Source organism: Misgurnus anguillicaudatus, unplaced genomic scaffold (assembly GCF_027580225.2).
Source record: "Misgurnus anguillicaudatus unplaced genomic scaffold, ASM2758022v2 HiC_scaffold_31, whole genome shotgun sequence".
Taxonomy (NCBI): Eukaryota; Metazoa; Chordata; class Actinopteri; order Cypriniformes; family Cobitidae; genus Misgurnus; species Misgurnus anguillicaudatus.
This window is the reverse complement of record NW_027395281.1, coordinates 3,101,008-3,120,612: the sequence shown is the minus strand read 5'-3', so window position 1 is coordinate 3,120,612 and position 19,605 is coordinate 3,101,008. Positions and strand designations below refer to the sequence as shown.

Sequence of the window (19,605 nt, the reverse complement as noted above, 5' to 3'; positions counted from 1 at the left end):
CAGTCTAGATGTTTGTCAAGACGTAAATGGCCCCTAATGTTTTTTTTCTGCCACTAAACAAATCGTCATTTAAGTAGTAAACACAGAAACCACGGACCACCACTGCTAAATTTGTATCTTAATGTATTCCCTGTAGATGAGCCTGATGTGATGGAGGTTTCTGGAGAGCCAAATTCTACCTCACAGACCTTCCATAATGCCCAAACACAGTGGTCAGACCCAGCAATGGAGGATCACACCTACTCCAAAGGACCTACCATCATATGTGGTATGACAACTGCCCCATCCTCTGAAAGGTTGCTGCCTGTTGCAGATGTTTATTTTGAAAGACGATAGAGATACAGTCTGCTGTACACAGGGAATCCACTACATGAATTCAAAACCCTTGTGTCTTGTTTGCAATGTTTTGCCCCCACAACATCAGCATTGGCAGCAGAGGACCAAATTCTATTCTACTAAGCGCACCCAGGATCTCATTCCATGGCTGCCTCGCAAAACAATAAAGGCCACTTTGCCATGGATTTTTATAGACAATTTTCCCAACACAACTTGTGTAATTTACTGCACAGAAAGTGTCTTGCAGAAGGCTAAAAATCTGGACTCAAGAACTGAATCTTATAGTCGCTACTATGCAAAAAATACTGTCAAGTATCTAGTAGCAACTGCTCCATCTGGAATAGTTATGTACATTTCAGAGGCTTATGGTGGCAAATGTAGTGAAAGATTCATCACACCGAACTCTGGGTTTCTCAACCATTTGCGTGCTGGAGATGAAGTGATGGGATTTATTGAGAACATTGTAAACCTTCCCTTAACTACGCATTAAAGATCTGCAGGTATGTAGACAGAGATTTATCTTCTTCATTAGCCAACCTAGGTAGCATATGTTAAAAGTAGAAATTCTGCAGATGTTGCACTAGTGCATCTGTGTACTTTTTGGTGAACGTGATTTCACCAAGTACGATGTGATCCTGGATCACAATTGTTGGTCCTGGATAAACATTTTCATTAACCAATCAGATTGCAGGATTAGGATTAGTGTGTATGTTAGATTTAGGTTTAGGATTGGGTTAGGGGCTTTTAAGAAATACTCCTCAAACTATTATTTCCCACTAATTTGTGGGTTTAAAAATGGTTAGGGTTTGAGTTAAGGGTAGGTTGGGGTATCTTTGATTAAAACATTGATCCAGGATCAACAAAAAATGTTGATCCAGGATCACACCTTACTTGGTGAAATCACGGCGACCGTAGTTTTTGAAAAATGGAATGTTCAATTTGATGTCCTCACTTGGTGTCCAGATGACCAGCTTGCAGTTTTGTAGGCCCAGCGACATAAATTCAAGCTTCAACTACTTTTATCGGTACGTGTGCACACAGCTAAAAGCTATGCAACTAAACTGGTAGCTGTATATTGATATCGTAGGTAGGTAGACTACAGGTAGAGTCGTCGCAATGGGGTAGACAATGTAGGCCCCCGATGGCCGCACGATCATTTAGGTTGACATCGTCAAACAGTATCAACCACTGTAAACAAACCACCACAGGGAATTTTTTAACTGGGAGCAACTCTTTGCGCTAAGAATTTTTACGAATATGGGCCCTGATCCTTAACACAATGTGACCATCAATAAGAAACGTGTGATATACCTTTTAGTAGCTGTTGGTGTTTCTTCACTGAGGTTTGGTGGAACACCGATGGAGCAGTCACTCTTCATAGACACAATGCTAGATACAGGTGATCCTGATCTCTCACTAATGACACAAAAAGAAAGAAAAATATTTTACTATAATCTGTGATCAGTCAGTATAAGCAGACAACAGTGCATGTGTAAGGGATTTACTGCATACAGAAGGTGGACACTACAGCAACACTACACACAACTGATGCACAACTCTGCTTTAAGTTACATCACAAAAAATAAATTATGCCTATCCCTTAACGCAGTCTAAATGTGACCAGTAATAAGAAACACATGAAATACCTTTTAGTAGCTGTTGGTGTTTCTTCAGTGGAGTTTGGTCCATCATCTTTGGAGCAGTCATTCTTCATAAAATCAGAGCTGGATGCAGGTGATCCTGATCTCTCACTAATGATGCAAAAACAGAGAGAAAAATACTTTACCACATGAGAAATCTGAAATCCATTTTGAAAAAATTCAGAAGGCAAAAACTTGCTCTGACAGACTAATCTACATAGTTACAAGGGTGATACTTAAAGATGTTTAAAAGACCTTTTTAAGACCTTTTAAGACCATTATGAGTAAAATTTAAGACCAACACGACACATTACTAGCAGCATTCGAATGATCTCAGAAATTCTCAAAACGTTCTATTTTTATTGATTCAGTAATAGAAAAATATAAAATACACAGTATTAAAACAGATATTTAAAATACATGGATACATTATGCTTAACCCTATTAGACCGTGAGTGTTGGCGCCGACAAATTCTACCCATAGCCATTTAGAAAGAGACTTCTGACAATTGAAGTCCAACACGCTCGGCCTTCACGTGATTCATAGAGACTTTAGTTAGTTCCTGGAAGCTCATGGTGAGCCATTGAAATACATTGAGTTAGAGGCAAAGAGCTGTGATTTCTCTTAATAAATAGTCAAGAAATGCCTTGATTTACAATATTTATGTATCACACCAATATGTGTAAGTAGTATTTTTATAAAATTATATCAACAATGTTTTTTGACAAATAAAAGCACTAATATGAGATCACTTAGTATGGTCAGCTGCTGGTTAGTGCCCAGTTTTACACTGCCTCATACAACTTTAAAGCTTTAAAATGCATCACACACACTGTGTAGTATGTAAGCTTATATGGGTGGGATTAGAGTTCCAAGAGTTGTCCAGACTGAAAACAACTTGCACTGACATATCTTAAAATACATAAAAATGCACACAAGTAATGTTTTTAGTAAGGCATGTTTGTTAAAACTAGTTATATTTCATAATTAAACTAAGGCCTAGTCCTGGTTTAAGCTAATCCCTGTCCGGAAAACGACCCCATAATGTTTGTGCATGTTTATAATGTTCATCTGACTGTGTGCTGTGTAGGCCTATCTTGTGCCTGTTTGATTTATAAATATACAAAGACAAAAGATCACTTTCAATTATTATTAATCCCTAAAAGCATTAATATATGCATTTTATTAATACAAGTTAAATACAAATTAAATTAATTTATTGCACTTAATTGAATAAACCAGCAGAATCACAGAGCCAAAAACACTTCACCCATACGTTTTATGCATAAATATGCACTATATACAGCCATCACGTTTAATAGCCTCTCTAATTACACAATAACGGATTAATCTGTATTAAGAAAACTACATTTACTATTAAAAGGTTGTTCGTGGTTTGTTATGTGTTTCTAACGTTATCCAATAAGACCGTTTCTCAATCCGAAGGCTGAAGCCTCCGAAGGGTCGCATTTTTAGGCTGTATACGTCATAAAGATTGTCTTACTTCAGAATATTAACTTATAAATTAACTTTAAAATATTGATTTTTATTCTTATTATTCTTCGCAAATTGTTGTAATATGCTTATGACTTGCGAATGTAATCCTCAGTTAAATGTGACCATGCAATCCAAAACAGCACATGGCGCTGTTTCAACTTTTTCAGGCATTTTCAACTAGTCTCCCTGAAAAGCCCTGAATTTTAACTTACATATCACCCCTGACAGTGGCAGCAACTGAATAAAGACATTTCATTTGTCGGGCTTCATTCTGTAAAGCTCATTGAATTTATTGAAAGTGTTAATAACAATAAATGTTTGTTAATAGTAAACAAATTCTGTTTGTCAAGACATTTAATTCAACGTACAATGCTTATCAAAAGATGCAGGATAATAAATAAAACTCTTTGGAACAAGAGTGTGGTAGGGACACCCCATAGGCTATGTTATTTTAGTTTTATTTTTGAGTACATTTTTAACAAAGTCATGCAGAAAACATTTATAAGTGCACTAAAAAAAGTTTTTGTTCATATAATATTACTTATTAATTAAAATTATATCAATAGTAAGCATTGTTGCATGAAAAATAAATACATAATCCACCCTAAAGTAGTTCACCCAAAAATGATCCCCATTGACTTGAAAAGTCCATGAGAAATGGGCACCATTATTTGGGTTAACTGCTCCTTCATTTTCAAAACCTGGCTATGTCCATGCTGCATCTTTTGAAGGATCCAGGATTCATGCAACAACAATCTTACCTCTGTCCCTCTGTTGCACTCATCTCGGAGGTAAAGTTCAGAACTGATATATGTGTTGATGAGGAAAGTCATGACCTGGAGATCACAATGTGTGTGTTAAATACAAAAATGACCTTACAAAAAGAAAATGAGTCACAGATAAGCAACTGGAAATCTAAAATAATAAAAAATAGGCTATAGTAGCCTACATGTATACACAAATATATTGGCCTGCAGCATAACCAAACTAGGTCTTTCCTTCAGATCATTTATTTATTTCAGTTATGCAGTAGACTATACTGTTTGGTTTAACAAAAAAGACTGTAACGTTGATTCCTATAGACACAATTCATCTTTCAACATTTACAGATACAGTTTTAAGGATATAAACTACACTTTTGAAACTGTACGTCGGGGTAATGGTTGTATTTAATTCATTCCACTATAAAAGACAGTACTCACATAATTTGCATATCTTTACTGTTAAATCAGTTTTTGTTTCCTGTCTGATTTTTTCACAGAGCTAACTTCACTTCTTTAAACGAATTGTGGTTTTCGTCGAGCTTCCGCTGTCTGAGGAGATTGTTTTATGTTGCAATAAATGGAGATGTATTATATCTGCCCATATAATGCGAAAATGGCCGCTCCTTGCATACGGCTACAGATAATATAAAAACTACAGCGCGAAATGTTCAGTTTTCTCGATTATGGCGTAAACGTAGACTAAGTGACATCCGAATCACCTCATAATTTCTGTGGCGCGAAGCTCGGGGAGCGTTTGATATGGCGGCGGAGTGATAAGACAAGAACAGAAAGCCCAGTCCCCGTCAGTTCTCTTCTAATCTTTGACTTTAACCTTACCTAACCTAAATGATTTTAGATTTTATCTTATTATTGTCACTTCATGTGGGTCTATTTATTTACTTCAGAAAAGACATCCCACAAAAATGACTTAAAATATATGAACACAAATATACTTTACATCCATATTACATTTTATAACATTAATTTGACCATTAATTTAACAAAAGCTGCTCATTTACTTATAAACGTTAAATTGTTTTTGTCTTTCTGTTGCAGTAGGCTATGTGTAATGGGCAGAAATATACTTTCGGTTTCGGTTTCCCTTTATCAAAACGTATTAGTAAAAAATGAACCATTTTTATTCCATATTTGTATTAATTTTGTTTTGACTTATGGGGTTTGTTGTAATTTATGACAGCGTCACTTTTAAATCGATTAAACCTATTTTAAACCGTAAACCATTTAGGTTTGAATTCGATTACACGTGAGTAGTCTCTGTGGCCTTGATCACGACAAAATTCAAATCACACTAACATAAAGAAACTACGATTCCATAGCCTATAGCCTACATCTGTAATTATTAAAGTACTAAAACTTACTTTTCAGTAGAAGCATCGGTAGAAAATCTGTCCTTTGTAAGCAAAGAAAACAGCAAACATTACAGCGCGGCGGGTTATATAAAATAATAGGCGGTACGTTAAATACCGGGGGTGGGCAGGTCCCTCATCTCAGGGGTGACATCTCAGTAAAACCATGGATGTTATAAATAATATATACTTTAAACAATCGTGTAAGTAGTAAAACAATGTAAATGCAAACGGGGCAAAAATGCGCTTTAAGTTTTAAAACATTTGATTCCCTCCCTCGCCTCACAGTGGTTTAGTCCGCTGCATGATTTCCTATATTTCCCCTACACCGAGAGAGAAGTAGGTAGTTGTTATGTGAACCTCCAGTAAGTATACTGTAAATGCAATTTTATTTACTAAACATACAGTGATTCTCTTCAGTTAATGTCGTTTCATTAATAAATTGGTCATGACCTTTTTTCCATTACTATGAAAGTAATTATAGCGTTAGGCTACCTAGCAAACAGTCATTAGGTTTATTTCACGTTTAATGGTGGCTTGGTGACTTTTACCTGATTCCTGGGAGCGACATTTATCAAGAATAAAAAACATACTTGACTGGGTACTCGGCGAATTTAATTGATTTTCCATGTAGAATGTAGCCTAAATTAAAAACAAACTGAATAAATAAAAAGCACCTCATTACTCGCATTTTCTTTCTAATGGGGAGATTGGGGGCATCTCAAGCTTTCAGTGCGGACACGAGTCAGACATCAGCAGTTGCACTTGAATTGAATTGCACTCTCAGAGTCAGACACATGCACTTCCTGTATCTGCCTGGCAGTGATGTCATTTGAAATCACGACCTGCATTCAAGAGGTTCTAGCACTTAAAAAAAAAAAAAAAAAAAAAGAGGTTCTAACACTTGATAGCCATTGTCACATAATACATTATTTCACACTTGTTAGTGATTATTAGTGACTGGTTTGGTGTAAATGTATATTTTGACAGTTTATAGTAGCTACAAATTCTTTCCTTTCTTTCCATTAGTTCTTTAAAGTCTTGAACCTTCAAAGTCTAACCTTACATTCACATTAATTAGAGCTTATAAAGTATAGAGAATATTCACAGAAATACATCTTACAGTACTGTATATAATATGTACATTTTATCATTGTCAAGAGCTGCTTTATTTTTAAATAAAAAATAAAAACACGAGGCACATGAAAGCAAAGCATATATTGTATATGTCCTATTTGCTTTAAATGTTGCTGATAGTCTCCATATTTAAGTTTTGTCCTTCATCACTCGTCTGAGGAGAACATTGACTCTGTGTCCCATTCCGTCTGGTTTGTGTGGATTCTATAAGAAAAAATGATTAACATAAATCACAGACACACTCATTTTGATGTTTATGGAAGAAAATATTCTGTTTCATTTGTGTATTAGTATTGTGTTAATAATAAATAATGTTTTCTATCCTCTATAAATTTATTTATTTTGAAACATACTTTTTATTGACATGAAACGTTGCACAATAATCACATAAAGTAGGCTTACACGCAGGATGTGTAACCAGTATAACCAGTATGACCAGTAAAACATAAACTGTTACTGTTCTTGTTGTTGCGCCAGATTATAAGAACTGCAACTAAAATTATAAACACTACGATCACGAGAAAAACAAAGAGAGTGGATTCCATAATGAACACTGCTGTGATTCTGTACCTGCTAAAACAAACACACATTAAATTACTGAAGCCATAAGATACTCATAACACAGATAAAATACAGTGAAGATACCCTTTTGATAAAGAAAACCTAAAAGTTAATAAAGGAAGTGTATATGTATTTAATAAACAGCTGCATAATTTAAGAATGTATAATTGATGAATGAGATGTCAGTGATATGTGCACTTGTAGTTGCACAACCACACCAGCAGATGCCAGTGTTTCATAAAGTGTTTGATAAATGAAAGTTCATCTACATCAAAGGTTCTCAAATCAGACCGAGCACTAAATCATGCAAACACTTTTTATCTGTAGTACTTCAATCTCTTCAGATTTGTGGCTATGAGTTTTAAAATGTTTTATAATGAAGGTCTTATATTTAATATATTAACCATTCGTGATCCTGGACCACAAAACCAGTCAGAATGGATGGAAAATGTTTTGAAATTAAGACTTATACATCATCTGAAAACTGAACAAATTAGCTTTCCATTTCCCCAAATCTGGAATCTAAAAATGAAAAAAATCTAAATATTTTTCTAAATATTTTTTAAATAAAAAAAAATATCTTTATGTAACATGATCTTTATTAATGTCCTAATTATTTTGGCATAAAATATATTATATTATTTTCACCCATACAATGTATTATTGGCTATTGCTACAAATCAACCTAATCTCAAGGCAAGTTGTGGTATAGTCACAAAATATTTGATTTATTTATTTGTGTTCATGGACACGATTTTCCACCTTTTTCATGTCACCCAAATTTCTATAAATAGTTTTTGGTGTCCGTAGCACAACTTTTTGTTTCATGTCATTTTATGTATCCTTTTTTTTTACCATTGTCGCTTGGAATTAGAATGACTTTCTTTTACATTTCAGACATCCAAACCCCAACTCTACCCCAACCCCAAGTAAAAATGGTTAAAAAATATGAAGAAAAACACTTAGAAACCTAAACATTAAATTACATCCTAACCCAAACCCCAAGCGACAATAATAAAAAATTAGGAAAAAAACAAGACACGATAAAGAAAGTCGTGCCACAGACACAAAAAACTATTTATAGAAATTTGTGCTGCTGAGTGACATGAAAAACAGCAGAAAATCATGTCCAGAAACACAAATAAATAAATCAAACATTTTGTGACTATACCACGAGATGCCTTGAGGTGATACTGGTTTTGTGGTTCAGGGTCACATATGTCTTACACATATACCTAAATAACAATAATGAATTATCACTGTTAATATTAATATTATTAATAATACAAAATATTATATGTATATTTACTGCTATATTTTGACATAGAACACTAGAACTGCATTTTACAGACACATCTTACTGAGATGAAAATATAAAGATGTAAATATATACAGGTGCTGGTCATATAATTAGAATATCACCAAAAAGCTGATTTATTTCACTAATCCCATTCAAAAAGTGAAACTTGTATATCATTTTCATTTATTACACACAGACTGATATATTTCAAATGTTTACTTCTTTTAATTTTGATGATTATAACTGACAACTAAGGAAAAGTATCTCAGAAAATTAGAGAATATTACTTTAAGACCAATACAAAGAAAGGATTTTTAGAAATCTTGGCCAACTGAAAACTATGAACTTGAAAAGTATACTTAGTTGGGGCTCCTTTTGCCTGAATTACTGCAGTAATGCGGTGCGGCATGGAGTCAATCTGTGGCACTGCTCCGGTGTTATGAGAGCCCAGGTTGCTCTAATAGTGGTCTTCAGCATTCTACTGCCTTAATTCTACGTGGCATTGATTCAACAAGGTGCTGAAAGCATTCTTTAGAAATGTTGGCCCATATTGATAGGATAGCATCTTGCAGTTGATGGAGATTTGTGGGATGCACATCCAGGGCTCGAAGCTCCCGTTCCACCACATCCCAAAGATGCTCTATTGGGTTGAGATCTGGTGACTGTGGGGGCCATTTTAGTACAGTGAACTCATTGTCATGTTCAAGAAACCAATTTGAAATGATTCGAGCTTTGTGACATGGTGCATTATCCTGCTGGAAGTAGCCATCAGAGGATGAGTACATGGTGATCATAAAGGGATGGACATGGTCAGAAACAATGCTCAGGTAGGCCGTGTCATTTAAACGATGCCCAGTTGGCACTAAGGGGCCTAAAGTGTACCAATAAAACATCCCCCACACCATTACACTGCCACCACCAGGCATGATGGATCCATGTTCTCTTTTAGTTTATGCCAAATTCTGACCATCTGAATGTCTAAACAGAAATCGAGACTCATCAGACCAGGAAACATTTTTTTAGTCTTCAACTGTCCAATTTTGGTGCAAATTGTAGCCTCTTTTTCCTATTTGTAGTGGAGATGAGTGGTACCCGGTGGGGTCTTCTGCTGTTGTAGCCCATCCACCTCAAGGTTGTGCGTGTTGTGACTTCACAAATGCTTTGCTGCATACCTCCGTTGTAATGAGTGGTTACTTCAGTCAAAGTTGCTCTTCTATCAGCTTGAATCAGTCGGCACATTCTCCTCTGACCTCTAGCATCAACAAGGCATTTTCACCCACAGGACTGCCGCATACTGGATGTTTTTCTCTTTTCACACCATTCTTTGTAAACCCTAGAAATGGTTGTGCATGAAAATCCCAGTAACTGAGCAGATTGTGAAATACTCAGACCGGCCCGTCTGGCACCAACAACCATGCCACGCTCAAAATTGCTTAAATCACCTTTCTTTCCCATTCTGACATTTAGTTTGGAGTTCAGGAGATTAGCTGTTTCTCAATACCAAGTACGCCAAACTCGGACTTGTGTCCTTCGTAGTTCCAACTTGCAAGTACAGACTCAGAAGAACGAACTCCTGACGCAAAATGCATTCTGGGAAACTTCGCTGTCATAAGTCCACACAAGTCTCCTCTGATGCATCCTCGATAAAATGGGCGGATCAAGAACACATCCGGGGATTTTTTGTGAACTTGGGCTTGATGCGAACTTTAAATTGGAACAGTACTTGGTCCGCGACTGATGACGTTTTACAAGTCCACAAGAACACAAGTACAGACAAGAACGCATATTGAGAAACGGCTATTGTCTTGAACAGGACCACACCCCTAAATGCATTGAAGTAACTGCCATGTGATTGTTTGATTAGATAATTGCATTAATGAGAAATTGAACAGGTGTTCCTAATAATCATTTAGTTAAGTGTATATATATATATATATATATATATATATATAATGTAATAATATTGCATGCATTATACGGTATAGTTTAAATTAAGTAAACCTTTTTGCAGTTATAGTGCAAGATAATGCATGATTTTTTTTCTCAGGCCTTTGTTTGATTAACGTTCACTTTGAGAAGTGCACAGATCCAATAGGCTACTATGCGTTTAGTTTCTCAACTGTTTACATTTTTTTAAGCCATTGACTATGTTTACAAGAACAATTACTGAATTTTAAGAATTTCAGTGGGACACAGAAGGTTCTTCATCAGGGAGTTGCTGGTTTTCAAAGCGTCAACCTTATCAAAATCTCAGGATAGCCATTGTCACATAAGACATTAATTCACACTTGTTAGTGGTTATTAGTGACTGATTTGGTGTAGCTACAAATTCCTTCTTTTTATAGTCTTGAACGGATGACAGTCATTTTCTAAATATGCATAAATAAATACGTTATTTAAAACACACTGTCTCAAAATTAATAAATCAACACAAAGACACTAAACTGACTTCTTAAGGCAGTGTTTATTAATGTTTGACTTGTTCACATGAATGTTGTTTATAGAAATAAGCAAAGCATGTCCAGTAAGAGCGTATAGAACAGCAGTGTATCATACAGACTTGTATTCAACTTAAACTCTGTTTTCTGTATATACAGTCTGAAGGATCGTCACAATCTTCAACATGAGTTTTAATACAGCATCTGTTTTTCATCTGTCTCACACAAACACATTGTAATCTGACATTACATTCACATTAATCAGAGCTTATAAAAGTATAGAGAATATTTACAGAAATGCATCTTACAGTACTGTATATAATATGTACATTCTCATTTATTTATCAGTCAAGAGCTGCTCCATTTTTTTAATAAAAAATACAAACATGAATCACATGAAAGCAAAGCATATATGTTTGACATTTGCTTTAAGCGTTGCGGATGTTGAACAAACTTAAGGTTATACTAAGGAGAACTTTGACTCTTTGTCTCATTCAGTTCTTGTGTCTCATCTTTTGCATTATTCAGTTTTCTTTTTGTGGAATCTATAAGAAAAAAATAATAAACACACACACACACACACACAAAATAATATAATAAAAGACCATATTTCATTTACACCTTTTGGTAAAGACGAAGTATTAAAACTCAGCCAAATGCATTTATTTATAACATAAATAGAGAAAAAAGAAATGATTAACAAAAATCACAAATGCAAAGTTAAACACACTTTGATGTTTATGTAAAAAAATATTCTGTTCAAATGGTGTATTAGTATTGTGTTAAAAATGAATAATGTTTTTTATCTTGTATATATTCTTTAAGTTAAAATTAATTTTTATTGACATGAAACGTTACGCAATAATTACATACAGTAGGCATTCAGTACAAGGATTTATAACCAGTATAACCAGTATGATCAGTAAAACATAAACTGTTACTTACTGTTCTTGCAGTGACAGATTATACCAACTGCAAGTGCAGCTAGACAACCCAATACAGAGAAAACTATAGTGAGTGTCTTCCATTTTGAACACGGCTGTGATTCTGTACCTGCTAAAACAAACACACATTATATTACTGAAGCCATAAGATACTCATAACAGATCACATACAGTAAATATACACTTTTGATTAAGAAAAACTTACACCTTTATATAATACATTTATATGTGTTTAATAAACAGCAACATAACTTGAAAATAAATGTATAATAATTGTTGAATGAGATGTCTGCACTTGTAATGGCAAAATCTCACCAGCAGATGTCAGTGTTTCATATGTCTAGAATTTCCTATTTTGATTAATGTTCATCATCACCAGAGGTATATATAAAAAAATATATATTATGTAATGCTTGCCAGAGGCTTTAATCTCTTTGATTTGAATTTTAAAGTGATTTATAATGAAGATCTTATATTTAACCATATGTCTTACACACATACCTAAATAACAAGAATGAACAATCACTGTAAACATTAATATAATTATTAACAAAATTATTATTTTTAACACATAAGAACTGCATTTTACAGATACATCTGACTGAGATGATGAAAATGGAAAAAAAACAATATTCTGGACATTGATGTTATTTGTCATAACTAAAGGCTCTGAAAAATCTACAATTATATTTAATTTAATATAAAGTAGCATATATAATAATTAGATGAATATATACTTACCACTGACAGTAACACTGAATGCCCTGTAGCGAGTATCATTGTTTCCGCTGATCTGTAGAACATAATATCCGGTGTGTTGAGTTCTGGTATTTCTGATGGTCAGATCTCCAGTCTGCTTGTCCAGCGAGAGATTATCAGTGAATAGCTGATCTTCACCATTATCTAGTGAGATCTCTTGAGTTTCTCCGACCAGTTTGGCTATATCAGTGAGATCGCTGAGACACGGGTAGTGATGGATCGAATTGTACGAGCATTGTTTGGGGGCATTTCCAAACTTCCATAGCATCAGATCATTTTTCTTCACTGTAACATAAGTTTTAAGTTGGACAGATGTTCCCTCCATTACTGACACTGACTTCAGTTGATATGAATGTGGATCAAACACACCTGCGGTACAAACAGACACAGATCAACACGATACTCATGTGGAAGAGACTGGGGCTTCAGTTTTATTATATTTTTGTATAAACTTTTATAATCCTTGATAAAGACTACAGCTCATATGACAGCTGACCTACATTGGGGCATGTTGTCACATTATATGTCACGATAGAAATCTTTTGCATATTTAGTTTTTAAATAGTTCAGAAACATGCTCACCAATAACAGTGACATTGAAGAGTTTTCTGATTGTTCCAGATTTAATGGAGGTCAGCTCAGCTTCATAAAGTCCTGAGTGGTTGGTCCTGATGTTTTTGATGGTGAGAGATCCAGTCTGAGGATCCACATGCAATCTGTTTCTGAATATCCCATCAACACCATCATATAGAGTGATGCCATCAGAGGGCTTTTTATTCATTTCCTTCTCGGCAACACGCGAGGCTACAAATCTCCACCGTATAACATCTTTCTGGATGGTATCCTTAACACACGGGTTTAAAGTGACTGAATCTCCCTCCATCACTGACATCATCTTCGCTTCATCAGTATCAACACCAAATACACCTGCAGACACAAACACTGCTACTCCATTGAAATCTGATAGAATTTCTATTTATCAAAAATGTTTTTTTTAAAGACCAAAACGCATAGAGAAGCTACGGTAGCCACAGAACAACCCTGTTGTCGTCTAAGACAAAATACAGTGGTGACAAAACGCACTATAGTTTGTCCATTTAGGGCTACTGTAGAAACATGGCGGTGCAAAATGGGAACTTCCATGTAAGGACACCTGTGTTGTTTGTAGATAAAAACACATCTAAGGTAATAAAAACAATACAGTTCATTATAAGGTTTTTATACCACTGATGCAGGAAAAAATAAGTCATTGAAATTTGGCTCCCCTTGTGATGTCAAACAGGGATCTCCTTATAATAATACCACTCCTTAATCTGCACCATCAACACTGCCATTTAGTGCAGAGAGAGATAGATAGAGAGATAGATAGAGAGAGTGAGAGAGAAAATAATTGACAGCATAATTGAGTTTCAATTTCAACAAACCACAATTATGGTGATCAGTGTTTGCTTTATCATCAGCTCATTTGCATTTAAATGATTAATCCATTTTCTTAAAAAAATCCAGATAATTTACTCACCACCATGTCATTCAAAAGGTTGATGTCTTTCTTTGTTCAGTCGAGAAGAAATTATGTTTTTTTGAGGAAACTTTCCAGGATTTTTCTCGTTTAATGGACTTTAATATGGACCCCAATACTTAACAGTTTTAATGCAGTTTAAAATTGCAGCTTCAAAAGACTCTAAACGATCTCAAACGAGGCATAAGGATCTTATCTAGCAAAACGATTGTCATTTTTGTTTTAAACCACAACTTCACAACTTTTCTTCTCCCTCTGGTCCTGTGATGCACCAGCGCGACCTCACGTAACACGTCATCACGTCACGAGGTCACGAATGACGAATGTGAAACTACGCCCCAGTGTTTACAAGTGTGGAGAAAGAGAACCGTTCAGACGTTGTTGTATGTGGAATGATACTATTATGCAATTACGTGAGGTCGCGCTGGCTCGTCACACAGCCGGAGGAAGACGAGAAGTTGTGGTTTAAAAGTGCATATTTTTATTTTTCTTGCCAAAAATGACAATCGTTTCGCTAGATAAGACCCTTATGCCTCATTTGAGATCGTTTAGAGTCCTTTGAAGCTGCAATTTTAAACTGCATAAAAACTGTTAAGTATTGGGGTCCATGTTAAAGTCCATTAAAATGAGAAAAATTCTGGAATGTTTTCCTCAAAAAAACTCATTTCTTCTCAACTGAACAAAAATTATAACAAAATGGCCGCCGCTGCATGTGCAGATGCTGCAGGCAGAAGTAAAATTCGAACAAAACCTGAAATCTACCGCACAAATACAGGGAAAATGGTTGTGGAAGATGAGTTTTTAAAGCTCCCGTTCTGTCTGTGATTTTGAAGTTTTGATTGTGTTTATAGTGGGCAATATAACATGTGTTCATGTTTCACGTGTCAAAAAATGCGGTATTTTTCACACAATTTATCTGTTTAGTGCTGTTTTCACTGTCCTCAAAACAGGCTGATGTCTTCCTTGTTCTGTGAAGTCCCTCCTTCAGAAATACGTATCGAGTTCTGATTGTGTAGTTTGTTTAGTGTGGTGTGATTCAATAGCAGCTTAGCTTAGCAGAGCCGTAGGAGCCAAAGCTGGTGACTGACGTATGTGGGCGGAGTTTAGTCAACGACGTCATTAAAGCAGGAAATAGAGGGCTGTAGTCCAAACCGACCGTTTGTTGTAGGCTTTTAATGCGGAATTCTATTGAAGAAAATATATCGCCTGGCAGTGAACTTTGAGCTTTATCATTTTACAGGTATTATTTATGCTATTATAGCAACATTACACACTAACTAGGGTTTAAAAATGGTATCAGGGAGAACGTGACCTTTAAACTTTCTTTCTATTAAGATCAAAACTGTGAAACAGGACGATATTGTTTTGATGGCTGTGGATCATTTTGGATGGGTGCTTTTGAGCAGCCTAGACTGAATCTGGAGAGAGGGCCTATTTTCCAAACCAACAAGCCTGTAACAAGTCAGAGATCGTCTCCTCCACAGGTCTGTGAGAAGACCCAAGTTGGCATGGAGGGCGAGACCAGCGAGAAAGACTCAAGGCAGAAGGTAGAGATTTCCTCCTTGGGCCTGGATTGGCCAGTCAGCACCGCAAAGGGAGACCCTCATGTCACGTGGAGTGGCGTGGCAGCTAGAGGTCTTCACGGGTCCACTTAGATCCGAAAACCCGAGGTCCGACCCGAGACCCGATCGGGCTCGGGTCTAAAAGTTTCACATGTGCCTCGGACACGGGTCGGGTACAATAATAGCGGCATCGGGTCTCGGGTAATTTAAAAATGAATGTGTTTTTTCTGAACGGACCCGAGAAGACAGGAACTCTCTCGCCTGTGTGCGTCAATGTCCTTTTCAAACCTCTCATCTGTTTGCCAAGAGCGCTTGCGACATTGTGTGGTTGTCGGAAGGTTCATTTTTGTTGAGACAAACATGTCAGTCAATTACAAATGTACATTTTAGCGGTTACGTTGGTGTCGTCGTCAGATAACAAAGTAAAACGAATGGAGCAGCTCGCCAAATTGGTTGCAAGGCCACCGGAGTTTCTTTCTGTCTGACAGCTGCGCGTGGGTCTGCAGAATGCACACACGTCAGTGACGTTTACATTCGGTTCCAGTCGGGTTAAAATTTTTTATTCACTAGTTCGGGTCGGACTCGGGTCTAATTTTCTCGGGTTTGTCTCAGGTCGGGTCTTTCTTTAAAAAATTTTTATTTATGCACGTCGGGTTCGGACCTCTAGTGGCAGCTATCCCACCCTGGAACTTGGTTCAGGACAAGAGGAGCAACAGCCGTTGGAAAAAGGTCCCCGAAAATGCTTCATTTAAGGCCAAACCACGTCTGCATCCTCCCAAAGGGAAGAAAACTGGTGGCATTGTTGGGGCTGGTACTGCTGGAGACATCCAAGTCAATAAATCTAAGCTGGTGAGTGTATTTGCAACAAAATTCTCACCTGATTTAAACCCTGAGACTTTGTCTAGTTACATGAAAAATAAACTTGTGCGTGATGTAACTTGTCAAAAGATAGAAACTTTACAAAGCCGAGTGCAAAGAAGTGTGTGAAATGTATAATCCAGAGCTATTGTGGCCTGAAGGCACTTTTGTGCTGCGATTTTATCCTGTTCAAACTATACATGCACAGCCTGTCGAAACAGTTGGGGAAGTGTAAGACAGGTTGTCTGATAGGGAACACTCTGTTAAACCATCTGATGTATGTCCCCAGCACCCCAACTGTTGGGTTCCAGCAGCTGTATGAAATATCTTGGGCACCTCATCACTGACAGGATGGAAGATGATGCAGATATGTATAGGAACAGACGAATGTTGTATGTTCAAGCAAACATGTTAGTCCGGAAATTCCATCACTGTTCTGATGATGTGAAAGTGAGCTTGTTTCGTGCATACTGCACCCCATTGTATGCAGCCCCATTGTGGGTCAACTACAAAAAGGAGACCATGCGCAAACTTCAGGTGGCATATAATGCCTGAGGAAACTGCTGAAAAAGCCCAGGAGTAGCAATGCAAGTGCTTTGGGACTTCAGGGCTAAGCACTTTACAGGCTCTATTGAGGAACCTAATGTTTAAGTTCATGTCCAGACTTGATGAGTCTCAAAATTTTATTCACAAGCCCCAGGTGCAGTTCAGTTAAATATCAATCATATTTGTGGAAACATTGGTATGGGTGCCAGTTAAGACTCTCATGAATCAAAGTATGTTTTTATTAGGGCTGGGAAAAGATTCATCGTGATTAATCGCATACAAAATAAAAGTTATTTTTTGCATAATATATGTGTGTGTACTGTGTGTAATTATTGTGTATATTTAAAAACACACACATACATATATTCATGTCAGATTTTTTAACTTTATATATAATTTTTTAAAATGTATATATAATATAGAATATATATAAATAAATAAATAAATATATACATATATATGTAAATGTTTCTACAATGCATACATAAATGTGTGTGTATTTATATGTACATAATAATTACACACAGCACACACTCATATATTATGCCAAAAAGCACTTTTATTTTGTATGCAATTAATCACGACTAATCTTATCCCAGCCTTAGTTTTTATGTGTTTATGTATTTATTCCTTCTGTATGTCTTGATGTTGGGCCTAGAGCCTGTAATAAAGTTTATATAAAGAAAGACAACATTTTGGATGTCATGGTGGTGAGTAAATTATCAGAATTTTTGTTTTAAGAAAATGGACTAATCCTTTGAAAAGGACACACCTAAAAATGGCACATTTTTGCGCACACATACAAAGTAGCAATTTTAACATTATCTATGTGGTATTTCAAAGTAAAACTTCACATACATACTCTTGGGGACACTTAAAGAGTTTTTTAAACATCTTTAAAAAAGTCTTGTGAAATGTCCCCTTTAAATATAAGTCAATCAAAATAAATTCTTCAAAGGGATAGTTCACTTTAAAATGAAAATTCTGTCATCATTTACTCATCCTCGTGTTGTTCTAAACCTGTATGAATTTCTTTTTTCTGATGCACACAAAAGAAGATATTTTGAGAAATGATGGTAAACACAGGAGTAAGTGACCATAGACTGCCATAGTAGGAATAAAAAATATGATGGAATTTAATGGGTACTGTCAACTGTGTGCTTACCGTCATTTATCAAAACATTTTATTATTCAATTATCACAATACTTCAAAATATTTTTTTCCTACTATGGAAGTCTATGGTCACTTACTGCTGTGTGTTTACTACCATCATTTCTTAAAATATCTTTTTTTTGTGTTCATCATAACAAAATCATACAGGTTTAGAACAACATGAGGATGAGCAATTTTCATTTAAAAGTGAACTATCCCTTTAAAACCAACTTAAAATAAATATGAATACAGAAAGACACATTAGGATCAACAATACAAATAAATAATCAAGATAGAGATAGATATTTAAATCTGCATGCAAATAAATTAATTATTTGTATTATTACTGAGAATAACAAATAAACAAGCAATATAACATTTTTATCACAAGATGAAAGAAAGAAATACAAGAGATTATGTATACATAACTGACAGTAACATTAGATTTTAAAATTGCCAAATCATTAGGCGTGTTCGACTTCAAACACGCCTGCGCAGACGGAGCGGCATCTGACATCACAGAGATTCAAGAACCTACAATCAGATCTCGCGATACTTGAGGTTATTCATCGATCGATTTGCTCTGTATGGCCTCGAACAGTGAACGCAAAATAACCACGAGCAAATTGATATTTGCAGTAAACCTCTGGTTAGACAAATTGATACCAACCCGCCCGATTAGTAGCCTTTTAATATGTTCAAACTATGACAAATATGTAGTACCACGAGTTCAGAATGAAACCGAAAGTGTGAATAAATTAAATAATTTACTTACCTGCAAACAATAAAACAATGAGATGTATTGTTTTCTTCATAATGCAGTAGACTCACTGTATGCAAGATCAGGTCAGGTGATGTTATTAATAAGCTAAAGTCCGATTCTGCTGGTTTACAGTCGAAGCCGCACCGGAAACGCAGAACAGAGAAAAACACTGAAGAGAGATTTTAACTCACTGATATTAATCGAGATCTCTTCGAAAATGAAACAAAACAAATCTGTTTTTAATGCTAAATGAAAAGCGGTTGTATTTGTGTATTGATGTTAAATCTCAGGTAAACGTCAGGTCTGCAGTCTCATCACAGCGACACATAGTGAGGAAACATCACGATACTGTAGCACACGGTCTGTACAACAAATTCGGTTCCTCTGTGCTATTGGATTGTTATCTCGATGTTTATGAATTTGTGTTGTTGTATTTCCCATTTACACGTGTAGTGTAGAT

The 19,605-nt window shown here is 35.8% G+C and overlaps 2 protein-coding genes across 4 annotated transcripts in view; both read right to left on the bottom strand.

The window, feature by feature from the left end:
* Positions 1-5,741, bottom strand: part of LOC141362968 (uncharacterized) — a 30,565-nt gene extending 24,824 nt beyond the window's left edge. The window contains exons 1-4 of the mRNA XM_073865291.1: positions 5,618-5,741; positions 4,236-4,310; positions 1,983-2,087; positions 1,648-1,752 (exon numbers count right to left, since the gene is read on the bottom strand). Coding sequence (XP_073721392.1) covers positions 1,648-1,752; positions 1,983-2,087; positions 4,236-4,258 — 233 coding nt within the window. The 5' untranslated portion in view covers positions 4,259-4,310; positions 5,618-5,741. The remainder of the gene's footprint in view (positions 1-1,647; positions 1,753-1,982; positions 2,088-4,235; positions 4,311-5,617) is intronic.
* A 5,619-nt stretch (positions 5,742-11,360) lies between these two features.
* Positions 11,361-19,545, bottom strand: LOC129452682 (uncharacterized). 3 transcript variants are annotated; one of them, XM_055216684.2, is made up of 5 exons: positions 19,158-19,545; positions 13,327-13,686; positions 12,727-13,113; positions 11,987-12,097; positions 11,361-11,586 (listed from the first exon to the last, which is right to left on the bottom strand). In XM_055216684.2, exons 1-5 carry the CDS (start codon positions 19,195-19,197, stop codon positions 11,507-11,509), a joined length of 978 nt encoding a protein of 325 aa, XP_055072659.2. In that variant the 5' UTR covers positions 19,198-19,545; the 3' UTR covers positions 11,361-11,506. The 3 variants fall into 3 exon arrangements, with proteins under 3 accessions (XP_055072659.2, XP_055072660.2, XP_055072661.2); XM_055216685.2 differs by having other exon boundaries at positions 11,987-12,094; XM_055216686.2 differs by having other exon boundaries at positions 13,327-13,671; positions 19,158-19,543.
* Positions 19,546-19,605: the final 60 nt, after the last annotated feature.